The sequence below is a fragment of the Xyrauchen texanus genome, chromosome 31 (genome assembly GCF_025860055.1).
Source record: "Xyrauchen texanus isolate HMW12.3.18 chromosome 31, RBS_HiC_50CHRs, whole genome shotgun sequence".
Classification (NCBI taxonomy): domain Eukaryota; kingdom Metazoa; phylum Chordata; class Actinopteri; order Cypriniformes; family Catostomidae; genus Xyrauchen; species Xyrauchen texanus.
In genome coordinates this window covers 23,617,626-23,638,442 of record NC_068306.1, presented here as the reverse complement: position 1 = coordinate 23,638,442, position 20,817 = coordinate 23,617,626, and the positions used below count along the sequence as shown (strand labels likewise).

The window sequence follows — 20,817 nt, the reverse complement described above, 5'->3', positions numbered from 1 at the left end:
CCGCGCCTCTTCCATGTTCTGCTTGTGAGTCCATGTGTCGTACTGCCATATGTGACCAACCCTTTTGGGCAGAATGTGGTCTCTGCAGGGTCTTTTCCACCTGAAAGAATAGGAAAGGAACACCTTCCCCGATGCATATAGTAGCATTAGATGGCCCCAGCCGAATCTATTACTTAATGGAGAGAAAAATAGAGAGAAAAGGCTGCGGCTGGCACGGCCTTCTCCCATGCCAGTTACGTGGCTTAACCCCCTCAGCGATGAGGGGAACTACATGACGTCATCTGGGGCATTGCGGGAGGTTACGTGCAGTCTGATGCACCTGCTATTACACACTCAGCAGCTTGCTTGCACCTGCATCGGCAGTTCACGTAAGACGGTTCAGCTGTTGTGGCGTTTTTCTATAGGAAACTCTAGTGTCACTACATAAAAAAAAAGTTGAGTGAGTGACAGATGGAGAATGTCTCGGTTACTGTCATAACCTCCATTCCCTGATGGAGGGAACGAGACAATGTGTCCCTTTTGCCAAAATGCTGTACTAGCCGCTGAAATGGCCAGGACCTTGTCTCGGCTCCTCAGCACAAAACCTGAATGAGAGTAGGCATTCTTTCTCCTTCTATACATGTATCTCCGAGGGAGTGGCATGCAAATTCCACTTTCCAATTCCCATTGGCCTTTTTTCAAACATTGAGGTGTTGGCCCTAGTGCCACAACATCGACACAACATCTTGTCCCTCCATCAGGGAACGTCTAGGTTACTGTCGTAACCCCCCTCCCTGATGGAGGGAATGAGACATTGTGTCAATGAAGTGACACTAAGAGTCTCTCTTGAGAGCCTCAGTTGCCTCTGAGCTTGGAGAAAATGCAAATGAGAATATTCAAAAAGAATTTGCATGTTCCTCCCCTGGATATACGGATATAAAAGGAGGGAATCGTGCATCTGTTTAGTCAGGTTTTGCAATGAGGAGCCGATAATAAGTTTTGGCCATTACAGTGATCGGTATGGTGTTGTGGCAAGAGGGACACAACATCTCCTTCAATCCATCAGGGTACGGGGGTTACGACAGTAACCTAGACGTTCCCCTTCTGTCACTCACTCAACGTTTTGTCGATGAAGTGACACTAGGTGTCCCTATCCAATAATGCCACGAGTCATGTCAAGTCAAGTAAATTTTATTTGTATAGCGCCTAACACACATCGTTTCAAAGCAGCTTTATAGAAGATCAGGCATTAACAGACGATAAAACTGTAATGTCTATAATGTCGATGAATCATCATTGTGTTATTAGATAAAATACGATTGTAATCGTGTTTAAAAATAAGTAATTAAATAATAATTGTATTAATAACCCCAGTGAGCAAGTTGAAGGCGACTGTGGCAAGGAACACAAAACTCCATAAGATGTTGATTAATGGAGAAAAATAACCTTGGGAGAAACCAGACTCACTGTGGGGGCCAAATCCTCTCTGGCTAACATCATGAATATAATGTAAATATTACTTATGTATAGTTAAAGTCATGGTTTAAAATTATTAAACTAAGTAAGTGTTTAGGGTCAGTGTTTAAACATCGATTTTGTTTGAACTGTAAGATTAATGACCAATGTTTTTGAAGTTTTTGAAGTTTTTGCAAGCAAGCTGTTGCGAGCCAAAGAAGCGGCCTGTGCCAGGCTGCACGTAACATTCAAGGTGTTCTTTTCCGATCCTATTCTTTCAGGGGGAAAAGACCCCGCAGAGACCACATCCTCCCAGGCTGGGGAGGTCACATGTGGCAAATATGTCACATGGGCTTACAAGACACACATGGAAGTGGCGCGATGGTAGGTCCTACTTGGTAAGGGAGGAGCTCTGCAAACACAGAGACCTGGGGAAGAGGGAGCTGCCCATGGGAGATGCGGGTCCGCCGACAGGGAGACCGTACCACGGAAAATACAATACAGGGGGTAATCGTGATTACTGACACCTGTGGAGCACCTATTCCATTACAGAGTTATTAGTACACATAGTGGGTCTGGTCGGGAATTCCCCAGCCGAATTCGCAAGCCAGAGGGCTATGGAGGAAAGACATCCAGAGAGCGTAAGCTTTTGTGGACTCAACTGGGCACGGGTTCGCCTCGGAAGAGGGGAAAGGCGCTATGCGCATGCGGTACATCTGGTCAGCTATAGTGTATTACTGAGATCTACGTACTCGGACCTGAAGAAACACGGGCCAGGACTGACTCAACCGAAGGTTATTGATCTAGCAAAGGTATTGGGTGTTGCCCAGCCAGCTGGAGAGGCGTCACTGGCCAGTGCCCACAAGAATGCCACGCTCCTCATAGAGCGTGCTCGAACCCGCAAGGCGGCGGGCACTGCCTGGGTCTAATAGGCCAGACGAGGCCATTGATGACCTCGTTGACAAGCCTCTGTTGTGAGACAGCGGGGAGTTAAGGTCCAGCCAGTGCTCACGGCGGCCTGGGCAAGCATGCCGGAAATCTGCACATCGGGTTTAGACTGGGTGAGCAGACCTGAAGGTGTCTGTCCAGTTGAGTCCTCAGCGTCAGTCGCCGCAATGCTCTCCTATGCAATGCGGATATTCTCATCCACATCAGACTGGCCGTGGGGCGAGCCAGTCTCGCATCAGACAAACAAGAGTGCTGGGGGGCAGGTGGTTCGTGGAGATTCACCCGGCAAAACCGCACCCGCTGTATTCCCCAGATTGACTTCATCGCCAGCCGCGTGGCCTCAATACCGTAGGAAGAAGGCGCGGTGTGGTGGGGCAGCTGAATTGGCTTTCCCTCGGAGGAGAAGAATGACCGCCAGAAGCGGAGAGATATCTGCCGTATCCAGGAACTACACAAAGGCATCTTTAAAAAAACGTTCAATCCCAATATGTTACTCTTTTAGAGAAAATACTCTTTTAGAGGGTGTTTGCTCTTTTAGAAGTGCTGTCGAAGCGCCCAGAGGTGTAGACTGCACTGGTGTGCAGGAAGAGAAAGTCACTAGTAACGCGCCATAAGATCCAACAGCAATAGCTCTATAGAGGTGCTTAGTGGAACAGTAGTGGAACAGTAGCTTGCTGAACACACAACCGCTCAGCTCCGAAGAAAAAATCTGACTAAACTGATGCACGATTCCCTCCTTTTATACCCGTATGTCTGGGGGAGGGACATGCAAATTCTGTTTGCCAATTCTTATTGGCCTTTTCTCAAAGCTCAGAGGCTCAAGAGAGACAACAAGTGTCACTTCATCGACACAACGTCGAGTGAGTGACAGAAGGGGAACGGAGGTTACAACAGTAACCGAGACGTTTTCATCACTAAGTGTTAAAAAATTTAACATAAAATCAATTTACAGAAAGCCTGGTGACAAACAAGTTTACACACAAAACAATAAGGCTTTTTCTTTGTAGGTCTTCCAAACACACTGATATTAGAAATCTAGTGCCAAAAAAGGAAAAGAAAAAACACTAACCATTGATTTAGCAACAGCTAAACATATAAATAACTTCAAAGACCATGTTGATGCATGCTAACAAGCCTTTCTGACATGAGTATCACTGTGTATGCTTCATAATAACGTAAAATTCTCTTCATGGAGGACTGAAAATCTAACAAACATCGTTTGACAACAGTGAGTTGGAGTGTTCACATTTAGCCCAATGAAGACATACTACATCTGACACTGCTTAGCATTCCAAAGCCACAAATCCTGTTGCCTCAGGGCAAAAAATGCTCTGAATAAGAAATTGAGTGTATGCAAAAATAATCCAGAGATACAACTCAGTTTTATTCTTGTAAATTTGATTTTGCGTTAGGGTGTTAAGGTCCTTTGTTTTGTTGACAAATTGGCAGAAAGTCAGTGACATATTATTCACACTGCACTGACATGATCTGACGGCAGGGAAAAGCTACTTGAAAATTAATGATAAACTTTTGTCCAATCTTGAGGTTTTGAAGTTTGGACACAATGTCCTCTTCCTTGTCCATATGTGACACTTTTTTTCTTTCATTTATTTATTTATGTTTACTTATGTCAATGTTACATATACTGCTACAGTAACAATGGAGAAAATGCAGCATTAATGGTGCACTCAGTAACTTTTTACTCATGTCATCTTGGACTTACAGTGTGCATGCAGCATCATTCAAAACGTTTGGTTACGTATGTAACCTCCGTTCCCCGAGGGAGGGAACGACACGTTGTGTTGGAGAAGCGACACTAGGGGTCTCTCTTGAGCGCCGATATTCACCTCTGATCTTATTGAAAAGGGCCAATGGGAGTTGGCAGTCAGTATTTGTATACCCCGCCCCCGGTCATACGGGTATTTAAGCGGGGCAAATACGGGAGTTCATTCAGGATTTTTCTGAGGAGCCGGAAATGGTCCGGCCACAACAGTGGCTCGGTTCAGCGACATGGCGGAGGAAAGACACAACGTGTCGTTCCCTCCCTCGGGGAACGGAGGTTACATACGTAACCAAACGTTCCCCTTCTGTCGCTCTCTCCACGCCATATGTGACCAACCTATGAGCCAGTCGTCGAGGTAGTTGAGAATGCGGATGCCGGCTACTCGTAGCGGGGCAAGGGCCGCCTCTGTGACTTTCGTGAAGACGCGAGGGGACAGAGACAGGCCGAAGGGGAGGACTTTGTACTGAAACGCCTGGCCGTTGAACGCGAACCGTAAGAAGGGTCGGTGTCGTGGCAGAATTGAGACGTGGAAGTACGCGTCCTTCAGGTCCACCGCTGCGAACCAATCTAGATGCTGAACGCCAGCCAGAATATTTCTCTGCGTAAGCATTTTGAACGGGAATTTAACAAGGCCCGATTGAAAACTCGCAAGGGGACAGTCGTGGGCAGGCGAAAGGCGGGATCGCCGTGTCCGGTGTACCGGGACTGTTGTGATCTGAAAGCACATTGCCGTGAAAATGGCATTTGCGGGCCAGGTGACCCAGAGGCAAAGGAAATAGCTCTTTTATTGAGAATGTGGGTACCACAGCCCCCGTCAGGGGGTGTGGCAAATGAAAAAACAAAGGATTCTCCTCCCGGTCCTCCACCGGGGGACAGAGCGGTCTTACCACCTCCGGAGCTAACGTCTTCGGTTCTGGGTCGGCTGTCTCAGGAACGCTTGGGAGCCTTCCGGGTCCTGGAGGGGGTTCGTGAGACAGGGGGCAGGAGTCCTCGACGCTGGGGCTGAGAGCTGGGCACGGGTTGAGGCGGAGCAGGAGCTGGTTTCCTCGCAGGGGGACGCCCTCGGTGGGCAGACGGGGCAGGGCCCGTAGCGGCAGGTCTGCGGCAGGGCATGATGTGCGAAATGGCCTCCGTCTGCTTCTTCACCGCGGAGAACTGTTGGGCGAAGTCCTCGACGGTGTCACCGAAAAGGCCAATCTGGGAGACAGGTGCGTCCAGGAAGCGGTTTTTGTCAGCTTCACGCATCTTGACCAGGTTGAGCCAAAGATGGCGTTCCTGGACCACTAGGGTGGCCATTGTATGTCCGAGTGCCTGCGCTGTGGCCTTCATCGCTCTCAGGGCGAGGTCGGTCACTGAGCGCAGTTCCTGCAGCACATCAGGATCAGGTCCACCCCCCTGCATGTTTCTGAGAGCTTTGGCCTGGTGGACTTGCAGGGGGGCCTTCGCATGCAGGGCGGAGGCAGCGGTCCAGCCGTAGTGTAGGCCTTCGCGTTAAGCGAGGATGTTGTCCTACAGGGCTTGGATGGGAGTACGGGGCGACCCCGCCAGGAGGTAGGGCTACCGGGGCATAGATGGTGCGCAACTGCCCTATCAACCTGGGGAATTGCGTCGTACCCGTGGCGCTCTCCGCCGTTGAGGTTCGAGAGAGTGGAGCGGGTGGCACCTAGATGAATGGTGCTCTCCACGTAGACGTCAGCTCATCATGCACCTACGGGAAGAAAGGGACCGGGGGGATGCGAGGCCGCGAACGGCGCGCTGCGCCCAGGAACCAGTCATCCAACCAAGAAGGCTGTGGGGAGGATGGAGGGTTCCAGTCCAACCCCACGCTCAAGGCGGCCCGGGCAAGCATGTCGGACATCTGAGCGTCGGCCTCAGCCTGGGCCTGCTGGCCCGAAGGCGGCAGTCCAGGGGAGTCCTCGGCATCAGACACCGCACTCTCCGATGCAGCGGCGAGCTCATCTGCTTCGGACTCGGGAGGATAGACAGCCGGGCCGTGAGGCGAGCTGCTATCGCCGCGAGCGTGGACGGAGACCAGCAAGCGTGTTGGGAACGGGAGGTTCGAGGGGGGTTACCCGGCGAAACTGCACCCGCTGCCGCCCCCAAATCGCCCCCAGCGCCAACCGCACCATCCTTAATCCCGTGGGAAGAAGGAGCAATGCGGGGTGCAGCTGGGGTGGCTTGCTTTCTGTTGAAAGCAAGCCGCGACCGCAACGTGGTCATGGTCATGTTCTCGCAGTGAGAACATGAACCATCCACAACGCCGCCTCGGTGTGAGTGCGGCCCAAACACACGAGACAGCGCCTGTGGCCGTCTGAAGCAGAGAGCACTCTACCGCATCCAGGAACGACACAGGGGCGGAAAGGCATCTTGAAAAGACGGCGTCCTTAAAAGGACGTTCAACGCCGCTGTGTTTGCTCTTTTAGAGAAAATTACTCTTTTAGTAAAAACTCTTTTAATACAAAGTGTGTGTGTACGTGTCTGCGCTGTCGAGCGCTCAGGGGCAACAATGCACGCCGTGCACTGAGAAGGAGAAAGCCGCTGTTGTGCGCCGTCAAGATCCAACAGCATGCAGATCGTCAGAGGAAAACAGGAACGTTTAAGTGGCGTGTAACTCGCAGCAAACTGCAGACAGACCATCGGCTCGAAGAAATTTTCTGAATGAACTCCGTATTTGCCCCGCTTAAATACTCCCATTGGCCCTTTTCAATAAGATCAGAGGTGAATATCGGCGCTCAAGAGAGACCCCTAGTGTCGCTTCTCCGACAAACGTGGAGAGAGCGACAGAAGGGGAACCAATAGTTTTCAGTTACAGATGCCACTGTAGAAATTCATTATTCACAATCAGCCATGAGTAATTTAATCCAAGAGTGAAAATGTCCAATAACAAGATGGTTACTGAGAGTAAGCGAGTATTATTCAGCTGGTCATGTGATTCCTTCTCATGTGAGCGGTCAAGATTTTATACATATGTTTTCAAATTAAAATTAATTTCTTTTGGAGTAAACATTTTATTGGGAAAAATTACTGAGTGCACATTTAAGTCAAAGTGAATTATGAATGTACACTAAAGAACATATGAACAGAATATGCCTGACTATCTGGAACTAAACTAAACTAAACTAAACTAAACTAAACTAAACATAAAAATTTAAAATAAACTACACTTACAATTACCTAACAAAAATATCCTAACCATAGAGAACTTTCCAACATTCAAAGTTAAAACCTACTTACACCATACACCAGTTCTCCAACCATTCCATTCCACATCTTTGTCTCTGTGTCTCTAGCTCCGTACTTTCTGTCCCCCACAATCTCTAGTCTGTAGGAATAGCCCACATGCTTGGCGATCTCTGCAGCCAGCTCCACACAGTAACCCTCATACTTTTCATTACCTGTTAGCTGCTCATGGTTCTTCTTTAGCATCACATAGGGAGATTCCTAAGGATTTGAAACATAGTGTATTTTAATTTTGCTCTCTTTGTATTAACTGAAAGCAGTTTTGCCTTGTTTTTATGAAAATGTGGGTCAGTTGCTTAGTTCAGGCTAGTTGTTTGTTATTACATGATTCAGGGTGGTTGTTATGGACAAGCTTGAAAGAAAATCTTGCGTCAACTAGATCAAATGCTTTCTGCATTTCCAGCATGTTTATTAGCTTATAAATTATTGAAGTATTGTATTTTTGCTCAGTCACAGAGAATGCACAGGAAAAACATAAAAAAAAAAGTATGTAGACACTCTAACGACACATCATTAGATCTTATTCACAGTAGTGCAAAAAAAGTAGTGCAAAATTTTCTGGAGATTTTTTGTCAACTGAAATGTAGTGAAAAGTTTTTTCAATGTTTAATCAGTGGAACGATCCAAAACACTTTAAACTACAGTACAGCCCATTGAAGAGACTGCTCATCTATCATATGACAGTGCCACATTAAAGGTGCTGTAAGCGATTTTAGCCATTCTAAAATGTTGCTGGATTAGCCACACCCCCTATTTCCAAAACCTGCACTCCAAAGATACCAAATGACTCTATTGAGACCAACATCTAGCAAAAACGGTTGCAGTCATCTAGCAGAAGAATTGTGCCCTCAACTGACAACTGTTATGAGCAACATGGCATAAAAATAGCCTCAATAATTCGCCGCAGCTACAACACTATGAGAAAGCGAAAAATTATTGAAAGGCAGAAAGCATCAGAGACTGTGGTCCACGGACACATTTTTCTTTGCCGTTCACAGAGTCTAGTGCTGTCACAAATATTGATGAGATATCTCACGACACTTATTTTGTTAAGAACTTTCAGGGAGTAGGACATTTTTTTGCCTACCTTTCCATGAAAAATCGCTTACAGCACCTTTAAGAGTCACTGTATGGTTTTGTGCACCTCTTAGTAATTAGCAGCCAAACCTGCTAATTAGAAGGGGGTGTAAACATTCTGTACTGTCATTTTGGCAAAGTAATGTAAATGCAGTATGTGTATGAGCAAACCCACCTGTTTTGAGTTTGGGATTATTTCTGATATAAAATGTAGCATATGTAATCATAAGCAGATGATGTTATGTTATATGTTAAGAAATAATAATAAATAATAAGCTTAAAAAATACAAACAAAAACTCTTTATGCACCATTAAATCTACTTAAAACTAAACTGAAACCAATTAAAAAACCTCACTGCCAGATCAGTAGAACAGAAACAGTACCATATAGAGGATAAAGACACAATATCTATACTAAATACCGTCTGTGTTATTCTTCAAATGAAAAAATAAAGAATACCTTGATCTGACACACCTTGTCTTGCTAGATCTAGTGTATATTTGCATTATTACTGTCTAGTTATTGCCTTGGAATTGTCAAATCCTTTCAACTGATGGGAATACATTGTTCGATAGACTCACAAGGATGGTGGTGACAATATAGGTCCTGTTTTGCAGTCCAAATGTCTCATTGAGTATGTTGCTATAGGCAGCTGTGCTCACGTATTTCTCACGCTCATTCCAGTAGCCCACCTACAGTCAGAAGGGAGGCATATCACAGCGGTGTAAGCGGAATTACAGAGGCGCTATTTTTAGAATGTTAAATATTCATATTGACAGTTTAAGAGAAGCTGTAATCACTTGAAATGCATGCACTGCTCTTTTAGCCTTCCTGTGACTAACACTTCATTTGCTTTCATCACAGCCAGTGCTGGAGTCTCAGGTGCAACCTCAGGTTAATCACAATCAAATTTATGACAGAAGAATGTCTAGCACAAATGTGTTTAAAGTCTCCGCAAATTGGCTTGACAAGCACAGTTGTCTTTCCTGTATTACAGGATGTATTTCCAATTGAAACATGAACATCAGGCGGGACATATTGCAGGACTACCCCATATTTTAGCCAATAGCCATTAGTTCACATCACAGCCATGAGCATGATGGTAGTAGGAGTCATCAATATGTTTTGATCTGTATTTCTGGAAGAGAGTGAGATTGTACATTTTAAAATTTAATATCTGCTATAGGCAATTTTTGACAACATTTGGGAGTACAATTGCATTTAGACGGCGGTCTCAAAGCAAACAGACTTGACTAAAAGCCACAAAATTACAATTCTGATTTCAGTGACAAGTCAGAAGTGACATTTTTTGTGTTTCGACAGGAAATGTGGATGCCATTTGTTTTACAAGCAAGGAAAATAGGATTTGAATTACTTTCTTGGGTCCGCCTGGACCAAACTCCATCACGCTGACAGTGAAGTTCGTCCGATGCCCTTTGTCATTAAACTGAACATGTCCCGTTAGTCCTTCAAACTGTACCTATACAGACAATCACACATAATTGTATAGTTCATCATGAAAGGTGTTAACATTGCAAGCAATTAGTTTCTTCTTCTACAAAAAATACTTTGGCTCACCCCATTCTACTGAAAATGTCTGTCTATGGAGATTGTTTGGCCATTTATTATAATAAGGCTGATTACCTGCTGTAAGGCTCTTTGAATGTCAATGCCTTGTCCCCAGGGTGCAGGCGGGTTAGCGAGACATTCTCCTGCATTCCCCCTACGAGAGATATCAATGCGTTGCTTTCTCAGGTTCTGGAAGGCGGTGGCCATGACAGTCACCCCGTCATATGTGAGCGCTCCAGTGTACTGAGAAGTTCCATGGACATTCCAATGACAGTTCCAATGAGAACGAAGGGAAGAGGACAAAGGAATTTATTCACAATCTTTGGGAAGCTAATTGTTTCAGCACTTAATAGGTCCCCAGACCCTCAGAGAAAACTTTGATAGAGCTTTAAAGGGGTCATTTACCCCAAAATTTTAATTCTGTCATGATTTACTCTCCCATTTGTCTTTCCAAACCAACACTGTAGGCACTTCTTTCTTCTACGGAATACAAATTTACATTTTCATTTATGCAGTTGGCAGTTGCTTTTATGCTAAAGTATTTAAGGTATACATTGATCAGCGTGTTCCCTGTGAATCGAACCCACACCCTTGGCTTTGCTAGCGTCATGTTCTACCAGTTAAGATATAGGAACAAACTGAGTTATTTACCGTATAGCACAGGTGAAGTTTAGCTGCTCCTTTCCATACAATGAAAGTGAATGGTGACCAAGGCCATCAAGCAAGATTTTCAGTGAATAAAGACTTAAATTTTAGTCTGTTCCTCACATTGCACTATCATATGGCTTCAGATGACCTTGAATTTAGTGCACATGTCATGCGGACCACTTTTTTGCTTTTATGGTCCTTTTTCCATTTTGGAGGTTAACAGCCCCTCATCCCCATCCACTTTCATTGTATGAAAAAGAGCTGCTCAGACATTTTTCTTAACTTCTCCTTTGGTGTTCCACAGTACTATAAAAAGTCATATGAGTTTAGAACAACATGAGGGTTAGGAAATGATGAAAGAATTTGAATTTGTGGGTGAACTGTCCCTTCACATAGCATCTAAAAAACACATTCTTTTCAACTACAACCTTGCGTTACCTTGAGCCTCCTTTTGGGAATTTTCAAGTCTTTACTGTCAAACTCTAGCCAGTCCTGTATTGTCCTGCTGACAGTGGGGTCTGTGTAGTTCATGAGCTGAAAGCCTGTCACATTGGCACCTCCCTTCCTGAATTCAGTTAGATTAAGATCAAGAAATCCCTGAAAGAAACACATCGACATCACCATTTATTGATATGTCTAACTATAACATCTGCCGATCCTGATTTGATTCAAAGTAACGGAAAGTGTACAAAGCTTAACATGTCAACCTAATTCAGAACTTTGTTAAGCACGGCAGCAAAAATCTGATATTTTACCATATCTGACATCCATATGCAGTTTGAAATCTGATTAAAATAAAAAAAATGTAAATGTGTCTCCGTCTTACCAGATAGATCAAATTCAAAATAGTTTTTCTTTCATCCAGGACACAACGTCTACATAACATTATACAAAGTGCATAATATTATCTGAAGCTGGGTTCAATTACACAATTTTTGTGCATCATTTACTTAAATGTTGATTTATGTTTAGGGAATAGTCAATGAGTAAACGAGTCAATGATTTTGGATACAGTACATGCATGAATGCGTAAAATGCTCTGTTGCTTATGTTGTCTGATGCATTTCATGAGTTCAGCACCACATTGAGATGTCATGACAGACATAAGCAGTTAGTTTTAAAGACTGGACATGAAAAACATATTGGTACTGCATGCACTGTGAACAAAATCTGTGTAATAATTTGTGTAATTATTATAATATTTTTTTTTACAAATAAGAGAAAATACAAACCAAATTAAAATTATAATAAAACAGAAGATGCAAATGCAGTAATTTATATTTCAGCATTGATATTGTTAAAAATGATTAGCAAGGAATTAAGTTGATTACAAGGTAAGTTAGAATCATTATTACATCATGCAGCAATGCAGAAAATAGTTTTCATTACCCTGTCAAAAAGCGATACAGATCACAACATGAATCTATAATTAATGCAAGAGCAGTTTTTAGACATAATTATATCCTCTTGGAATAAAAGAAAATAATAAATCTTGGAACAATGCCAAGGAGAAACCAGGGCTTTATGGCACCTTTATTGTTTAAATATCATTATATTGTTGAAGCAGTGTGCGACATGATTACATGAGTAAAGTGTATAGTTCGGCACACATTGGCAATCAGTGTTAGATGATATAGTGATATTCATGTAGACATGCATGCTGGGTGAATACCACACTATCACCGTGATAACAGCTAATTGTATCTGCTTGTGTGTATGTTTGCTCACACGAGTGATTGGGTCACGGGGAGATGAACCCCAGGAGAGTCTGTCATGCAAAGTGTTGCATCCTTACTGCTTTCATCATAATTAGTTCCCTTTCTGTCACTCACTTGATGTTGTGTTGAATTAAGTGACACAAGGAGTCTTCCTTGGACGCCGAATCGTAGAAAAGGCCAAATGTCAAGTTGGCAGACAGAATTTGCATGCCCGCCCTGGACATACGGGTATAAATGGAAGCGGGGCAGCGAATGCCAGTCAGAAATTTCACTCCTGTTCCACTCACCTCTACCAGCGAGAAGCATTGCTGTTGGATCCGCATGGCGCATTTCCAGCTGGCGTCTCTCTCTTTGCACGCTGTGCAGTTCACGCCCCTGGGCACTTCGACAGCACTTTCTTTCTGTTTAAAAGAGTGTCTCCTCCTAAAAGAGTTGTATTTCCTCTAAAAGAGTCTGAGTTTTCCCACTCATAAAAGTGCAATACACAGCGGCGTTGAACGTCCTTTTCAGGACGCACCTTTTTCAAGATGCCTTTCCACCCTGTGTTGTTCCTGGATGCGGTCGATTTCTCTCCAAGAACAACGGCCACAGACGCTGCCTCGTGTGCCTGGGTAGCGATCACACTGAGGCGGAGTTCGTGGATGGTTCATGTTCTCAATGCGAGAACATGACCATGGCAACGTTGCGGTCGCGGCTCTCCTTCCTGAAGGTGAATGCCACTTCAGCCCCCTCCCGCGTCACTCCTTCTTCCCACAGGATTGAGGACGACACGGCTGGCGATGAAGGCGATACGGGGATGATGACGAGCTCGGTTTCGCCGGGTAAATTCCCACGAACCACCCACCTCCCGACATGCTCGTGTGTTCTGTCCGGTCTCGTGATGAGTGCGACTCACCTCACGGCCAACTTGCCCTCGAGCCCCCGGGCTTGCATGATGAAATCACCGCTGCATCGGAGAGCATCCAGGCATCTGACGTGGAAGACTCGGCCAGTCTGAGGCAGATGCGCAGATGGCCGAAATGCTTTCCCGGGCTGCCGTGAGCATGGGCTTGGTCTGGAACCCCACGTCCTCCCCACAGCCTTCGCGGCTTGACGACTGGTACCTCGGCGCCCGACGCCGCTCACAGCCATGCACCCCAACCCCCCCTGATTCTTCCCGGAAGTGCATGACGAGCTGACGCCGTGGAGGGCTGAACATGGCACCTCCCTAGCAGACATCTGCAGAGCAGCGGGCTGGGCAACACCCAATACCTTTGCCAGGTTTTACAAGCTGAGGGTTGAGTCGGTCTCGTCCCGTGTTTTGTCAGGTCCGAGCCAGTAGAACTCGTAAGACGGCACAACCGACCGGGTGTTCCGCTTGCACCTTGCGCCCTTCACCAAGTTGATCCAGTGCGCCTTCGGTCCCAGGTCAGCCACTGAGTGTTGCTACCTGGATGTTTCTCCTCCCTAGCCATCTGGCCCGCAAATTCAGCGGAACAATTCGCGGCCAGAACCACTACGAGTCTCAAATGCTCTGTACTGGGGTCGGGCCCCACAGGCATAGTTCCCTCTTCAGGCTAACTCCCTGTGATGTATTTTCTGCGGTACGGTCCCCCTTGTTAGCGGACCCGTGTTTCCCCTGGGCAGCCCCGGCCACCATGCTTGTAGAGTCCCCCTTCATTAGGCTGGACCTACCACCGACATGCTTTGTGAGAGACATAGTGAGAGAGAAGGCTGCTGGGCTTGCTCCCATGCTAGGCATGTAACACCTTTTTTCCCCCCTCTGGGGTGTGGGAAACCTAAGGTTTGTATGCAAGAAAAAAAGAGTTGGGGCATTGGGGAGGGCTACGTGCAGCCGGCCCAGGCACCTCTAGCACGCAATAGCCTGCTGTGCACCTGTTTCGACAGTCACGTAACACAGTCAGTGCGTGGCGCTTTTTTATGGACCCCTTGTGTCACTTCATTCGACACAACGTCGAGTGAGTGACAGAAGGGGAACGTCATGGTTACTTTTGTAAACTCCATTCCCCGAGGGAGGGAACGAGACGTTGTGTCCCTCCTGCCACAGCACTAGACCTAGCACTGTAAATGGCCGTGCTTCATTTTCGGCTCCTCAGTGCAAAATCCTGACTGGCATTCGCTGCCCCGCATTCCTTTATACCCGTATGTCCGGGGCATGCAAATTCTGTCTGCCAACTTGACATTGGCCTTTTCTCAGGTTCAGAGGTATGATTCGGTGTCCAAGGAAGACCTCTTGTGTCACTTCATTCGACACAACGTCTCGTTCCCTCCCTCGGGGAACGGAGCTTACGACAGTAACCATGACGTTATGGGGTGACATTTTTTTGTTATTGTTTGGAGGACTTTCTTTACTTCCCCTAAAAAAATCCCAATTATACATTTACAATGCTTCCTGTGAAGTCACATCTCATGAGCACTGTATTACAGTCTATTCAGCTGAAAAATTATATTCTGAGCACCTATTATTTTTTTACAGTGTACAGCTTGAATATAAAGTCTTCAAAAGAACTATGGCTTGAGTAAGCAAATAAATTTCCCCACTTTTTTTGTTTGGTTAATGTTGGTCCAATGTAAATTCATGTTGCTATGCCATTTGATCTTCACACAGTTTCTGGGTTAAAGATAGGTAACACCATTAACCTTGCACTTGTGACTAACATAAAGCAACCAATACAATAATATATTTGTATGAATATACTGTATTATATATGTATTAAAAACCAAGTCACATAAAAGTTTCATCAAGCTTAAGCATTTACAACCATAGAGCAACAAGCAGATTTCATGAGGCCTATCTTTTTCTTTGATATTACTTGCTGTTGTTTGCTGTTTGGTTATTATATTGGCTTGTCAAAGCCAGCATACTGTTCTACACCTAAAGCTTTTTATGATGGCTTGACAAAGCCTAAACATAACTCTAACCCTAACTCCACAAAGACTGTTTGTAATTATTGCGCTATATCTTTTCTAACTGATAATTGAATTTCTATCCATCCATCCATCCATCCATCCATCCATCCATCCATCCATCTGTCTATCTGGCTATTCGATAGCTGGCGTTTTGTCTTACTGCTTGGTCTGTATAACCATCAAACTTCAAACTAGTTAAAATTTGTATACAAGGCAAGCCAACATCAAAGTTTGTCTTCTCGAACTTTACCTATTTAGTTATTACTATTAGTCTAGTTACTTTTTGCCTGTGTTTTGCTGGGAGGCAAGATCTGTTTTATTTTCTTAAATGCTTTTAAATGCTCACCCACAAATGCCACCTACTCACATACTCACACACACACTCCCACTCACACAGATGCACAAAAGGAAAAGCATACAATGCCTTCCAGAAAGAGAACAAACGCTGACTCCCACAGCGCAGAGAGTAATCGGCAAACTGTCCACACTGTGTTCTGCATTTAAAAGCATGCATGCTCCCCAGTCACATACAAAAAGGGAAGAATGAGTAACAGTCCATTGTAAACCACCACCATCTGATTATCTGAGCATTCCCTTACGATTCCGGTAAATGTGCAAGAGGTTAACCGACAATATATGCTAAGTAGCCTCAATGCTTTTAGTTCATTCATGCAGACCAACTGTAGGCTATAGGCTGATACACTTACCAGGTTTACCAGTATGTAGTGGTAGTTCTTCAAGTTCTTTTTTTGTGCAGCAATCTGGAGGACACAAATGCATCATGAATAAAAGTATAAAAGCTCAAGCCTTTCTCTCACTGTCAGCTAATGGCAGCCTTTTTCATTTAATGCCAGCTAAAGTATAATTTTTATCATGATTCTCTAAATAGCAATGAATAGGTCCCATCCTTCAGGAGTTAATTGCACACCCTCCTAAGCTCACTGAGTTTGGATATCTGTGATCAGAGGGAGCAGTCGGAACTACATGAGATGGAGGGAAGGAAAGAAAAATTTGGCACCTGTCACCATAGGAAGTGTAATTATAGGGCTTAATGACAATGTTCACCAAGACTAGAAGAACACCTTTGAACAGCAGCGGCTTCGGTCAGGGTTTATTGTATCTGATGCTGATTTCTGATCATTTAATTCGGTAATGGGTTCTTGGAGATCTTGACAGTTTGAATTGTGAATAGGGAAGACAGTAATTAAATTGGTGTGCAAGTGGCCTGAAGGGGGAATTCTTAATTTCTCAAATAATCTTTTGCCTTTGCTTTGGGTAGATATGACATATCTTCAAATGACTAGTTCACACAAAATATATATATAAAATTTTATAAAAAATGTCCTGCTCATTATCCTCATGTCATTCCAATCCCATAAGCTCCATGAAATTTCATTGTCCATACAATTCAGTGTTAATTTTTACACAGTTTTTTTGTTTTAGTCATAGTCTTTTGACAAAAATGTCCTTTAAAATGTGTTAATATTTTGTTGTCATATTCCTTAATTTTAGTCAGTTTTCCGTTCATTAAAACGGCATATAATTTTAGTAAACAAAACAAAACAATATATATGTATATAATAATTTCTTTTTATGGAAGCAGCCTATTCACAACGCAATTTACGCATCAAAAGTTACTGATATTACCATATGACTAGCGCATAACTTAGTTCAAGTTCATCTGTTCATTCACTTTATTATCTGTGCAGATGTAAGTTGTAATATTACATATATGTTTTGGATATAGTGACTAATCTCATGTATAATAAATATACGTTTGAGTTAGGTAATTAACCGATTTTAAAGCGGTTTATATTTACAGTGGTCTACGTCTTCAACTCATAAGTGTTTAATATCTTTATATTAACTATAGTACTCCTATTGATCCTATTTAATATATTTTTCTATAAACAGATGTTGCTCTATGTTTATTCTTCTGTTTATGTCTTGCACTGATAATATCTTGGAGAATATTTTTTTTTTCTCATATTTTCATCAACAGTATGCTTTTATAAAATCGTTTACTTATTTAATGATTAATCTTTTTTGTGTCTCATATTTGTTATAGTTGACAAAATAAAAAAAGTCAGTGATTTCATTAACAAGATCAACACTGATACAATGACAATAAAAATGTTCTGTTTTTACATACTGCACATCTGGTTAGCTGTTAACTTGAGAGCCAGATCATGAGAACTTGAGAACTGGATCATTCTTTTGAGCCAATTCTTTTCATTAAACCGGTTGTGACTCAGTTCATGAATCAGACTGATTCAGTTCTTGAGTACAACGCCTTGATTAAACAATCCAGTCACAACAGTTCTCCAGGTTACAGCTCACTGGAATAGAAGATTATCAGTGAACAATGACTTAAATTTTGATCTGTGCATCACACAAAGCTATCATATGGCTACAGATGACTTGGAATATACCCCATAAGTCATATGAACTACTTTAAATAAAACTGATGGTGTTTTTTTTTTTACATCCTTAACATCTATGGCCACTGTGAACTGTTGTTATATGGAAAGGACCTGTGTGATGACTTTTCGAAGTATTACATTTTGCATTCCCCAAAATAAATCTTGTTTGTCGGTTTGGAATGACGTGATGGTAAGTGAATATGTGAGGTTAAGTGAGGGTAAATGATTGAATTATGAAGATTGCAATTTGAACAAACTATTCATTTAAAGTGTGCAGGGAAAAAAGTATTTGTAATTCATATTCATAATTTGTAAGAGGCTTTGGATAAAAGCATTTGCTAAATTATTACATGTAATGTATAGATACAAATTCCAGTCAGTATAACAAACTGCCTCAAAATGAATGTGTATTTGACTGCTCTAGGCAGAGACTTCCCAAAGCAACTAATTTTCTGTCTTTCTAATATACAGTAATGGGTTTACAATATGCACTATATACAGTCAAATGTATTTAGTTTTATCTTAACCGTAGTTCAACCCTAAGATTTATCCTCAAAGTATTCACCAAGTTTAAGATGGAATTGAGTCTCTCCAGCTCACAATCCAGAATAATCTTGTAATCCTTCTTATTTTCCAGATCTTGGATGGCTTTTAAGAATGCTTCTTCCGTCAGTGTGTCAAAGTTGATGGATGTCACCTGCCAGGTCTTCTCAGCAGCCGTGTCCAAAATCTTCTGCAGCACAGTCAAACCTTAAAAAAAAAAAAAAAGAAGCCCTGATGAGAAAGCCTCATATGGCTAAATCTGCATATTCACAACAGGCAGCTGCTTGCATGGATACACATTTTTTTCAGCACAATATGTTATAGCATCTGTATCAGTACCTCTTCCGGAATATCAGTATTGTAAGACAGTGATGCAACTCTATGAATATCACTTAAACCTGATAAACACACACACCATTGAGTTAAGCACCCCTGAGGAGAGACTCACATTTAGCAGGAGGCCCATGCTGTTCCACTCTAGCTCTGATGAACATCCTCTTTCATATCATATCTCTTACATACAATATAATGGACAGCTAAACACTTTAAAAGTTTCAGAAAGAAAGAAGATCAGCAGAGCACATGTTTGAAGTCATTTAATTTGAACACATTATGCAGAATCTTAAGTGAGCTTGTAACTTAAAATATGTAGAAGCAATGAACCAGATAAAAAAATATTTGTACACTTAAGCCATGTTTAAAAATGCTTGAATATCATTGCAAAAAGTGTCAAAAAACAAAGCAAGTCGTTTCTGTCAACAAATGGTGCTGAAGCTTTTCTCAGAAGTCTTGCAATGACATTTAACCAACTGATGTCAAAGAGATTGTTAGTGGATGTATGAAGCCAGTTCCCCTCAGGTTCAAACAGGTGTCCTAGCAGAGTAACCACTGGTGTAGTTCAGCAGATTAACTATGGACATGTTCCATAAACAAAAACTTTTGCTCTTCATTTAGAACAGAATATCTATAGTTTCATAATAGAAATCAAAACTTATTTTTGTTAAATGTTTTGCTAGTAAAGTGAGCTTATAGTATCAATCTTGTAGGATTCATATTTTGTTATCTCATCAAAGACATTCAGACATTTTTAAGTTTGTCTTAAGTGTCTAAACACATTTTTGAGGTCTAATGAGCTTATATAATGCACCATATTTTCTCAACATCACATCCTCTAGATCTGAATATGTTTTTCTAAGCTAATTTCCCCAAATGTGTATTTTCTTTTTAAAGAGAGTACAGGTATTGTATTGGGAAAATGTACTGCCCTGGTGGCTCCAAAGTCATTACCTCCAAATAAAGTGTAGCATGAGTTCAGACAAGTCACGTGAGTCAAGCTTGCAATCAGCTGACCCTCAGCTGATTATGACCTCTACCAATACAATTCAGATGCTTATCAAAGCAGTTCTATTTAAGTCCTCCATTTATATGCAGTGCCTTAGCTGCCTTTCCATTGCATGGATGCAAATTGCACTTGACAACCTCCTCTATCCCCAGCTCCACATCTTAGATGGCAGCTTTGCTTTTTAGTTTTCTCTGTATCTATCTTGTTATTTTGTGTGTAACCATTCCTGCTTGACCTGCTCCAGTGGTTGTATTGTAATGCTCAGTCCATGCATGATCAGTCCCACAGAATGATACCGCCAACACAAACAGATGCTTCAATAAAGTCAATAAATACTCAAGATTTCAAGTCTATTCATTTGACTTTAGTGGTCCTGACTGAAATGTATGAATTGGATAGCCATGTGTAAGTAGAGGAAAATACACAATTCGATATTAATAGTCAGCACTCTGCTGAGAGTCTGTGTTTTATGGCGTGCTGTGAATTTCATTAGAACTTAACAACCAATTTTATTTGATGTCTCTCGCCACGCAGAGTGGAAATGCATGAATGAATAAACACAAGCTGTTTCAGATCATCTAACTTTTCCACCAGGCAGTTGGTCAATGTATTTGTTACCTGCATGTACTTTAGTCATGTATTGGCTTTCCACATATAAGGAGAAACTAATAAAAGAATGAATGAATGATTATTCTGCCGACACTGACAGTCTGTTTCCTGTGTAGCAGACACACTGAAAGTCATCGATCTAAATGTCATCAGTAACACTTTACAATAAGGTTTATTTATTTAGAATTAGTTAATGCATTATTCGCTAACATGAACTAACAATGAACATTAGTATACTGTATACAGTGTGTCTATCTATCTCTCTGACTGTCTGTCTGTCTGTCTGTCTGTCTGTCTATCTCTGTCTGTCTGTCTGTCTGTCTCAAAAAAATATTATGCAGTACATTTTAGGGTTGTGCCGATGGACGATGATGGCTGACCAACATCACGATGTAGAGCCACCATCGTGATGCCACGCCCCCTTTTGCGAGTCTTGCTAGTGTGACTCACTAATCCTAGTCTCTTCTATAGTTAACCTAAAAACTTTGCAGGGATTGCTCTGTAAATTAAATTGAGAATATAACTAATGCATATATGCTATTTTAAATACTGTAGTATATGCCAGAGACGTG

At 42.8% G+C, this 20,817-nt stretch overlaps 1 protein-coding gene across 2 annotated transcripts in view; it reads right to left on the bottom strand.

Annotated features, from left to right (window-relative positions):
- Nucleotides 1–20,817, bottom strand: part of LOC127625265 (glutamate receptor 1-like) — an 84,503-nt gene that overhangs the window by 26,942 nt on the left and 36,744 nt on the right. For both annotated transcript variants that reach the window (XM_052100444.1, XM_052100442.1), the window contains exons 4-10: nucleotides 18,317–18,501; nucleotides 16,036–16,089; nucleotides 11,139–11,297; nucleotides 10,128–10,295; nucleotides 9,859–9,963; nucleotides 9,065–9,175; nucleotides 7,400–7,606 (exon numbers count right to left, since the gene is read on the bottom strand). In XM_052100444.1, the coding sequence (XP_051956404.1) occupies nucleotides 7,400–7,606; nucleotides 9,065–9,175; nucleotides 9,859–9,963; nucleotides 10,128–10,295; nucleotides 11,139–11,297; nucleotides 16,036–16,089; nucleotides 18,317–18,501 (989 nt within the window). The remainder of the gene's footprint in view (nucleotides 1–7,399; nucleotides 7,607–9,064; nucleotides 9,176–9,858; nucleotides 9,964–10,127; nucleotides 10,296–11,138; nucleotides 11,298–16,035; nucleotides 16,090–18,316; nucleotides 18,502–20,817) is intronic.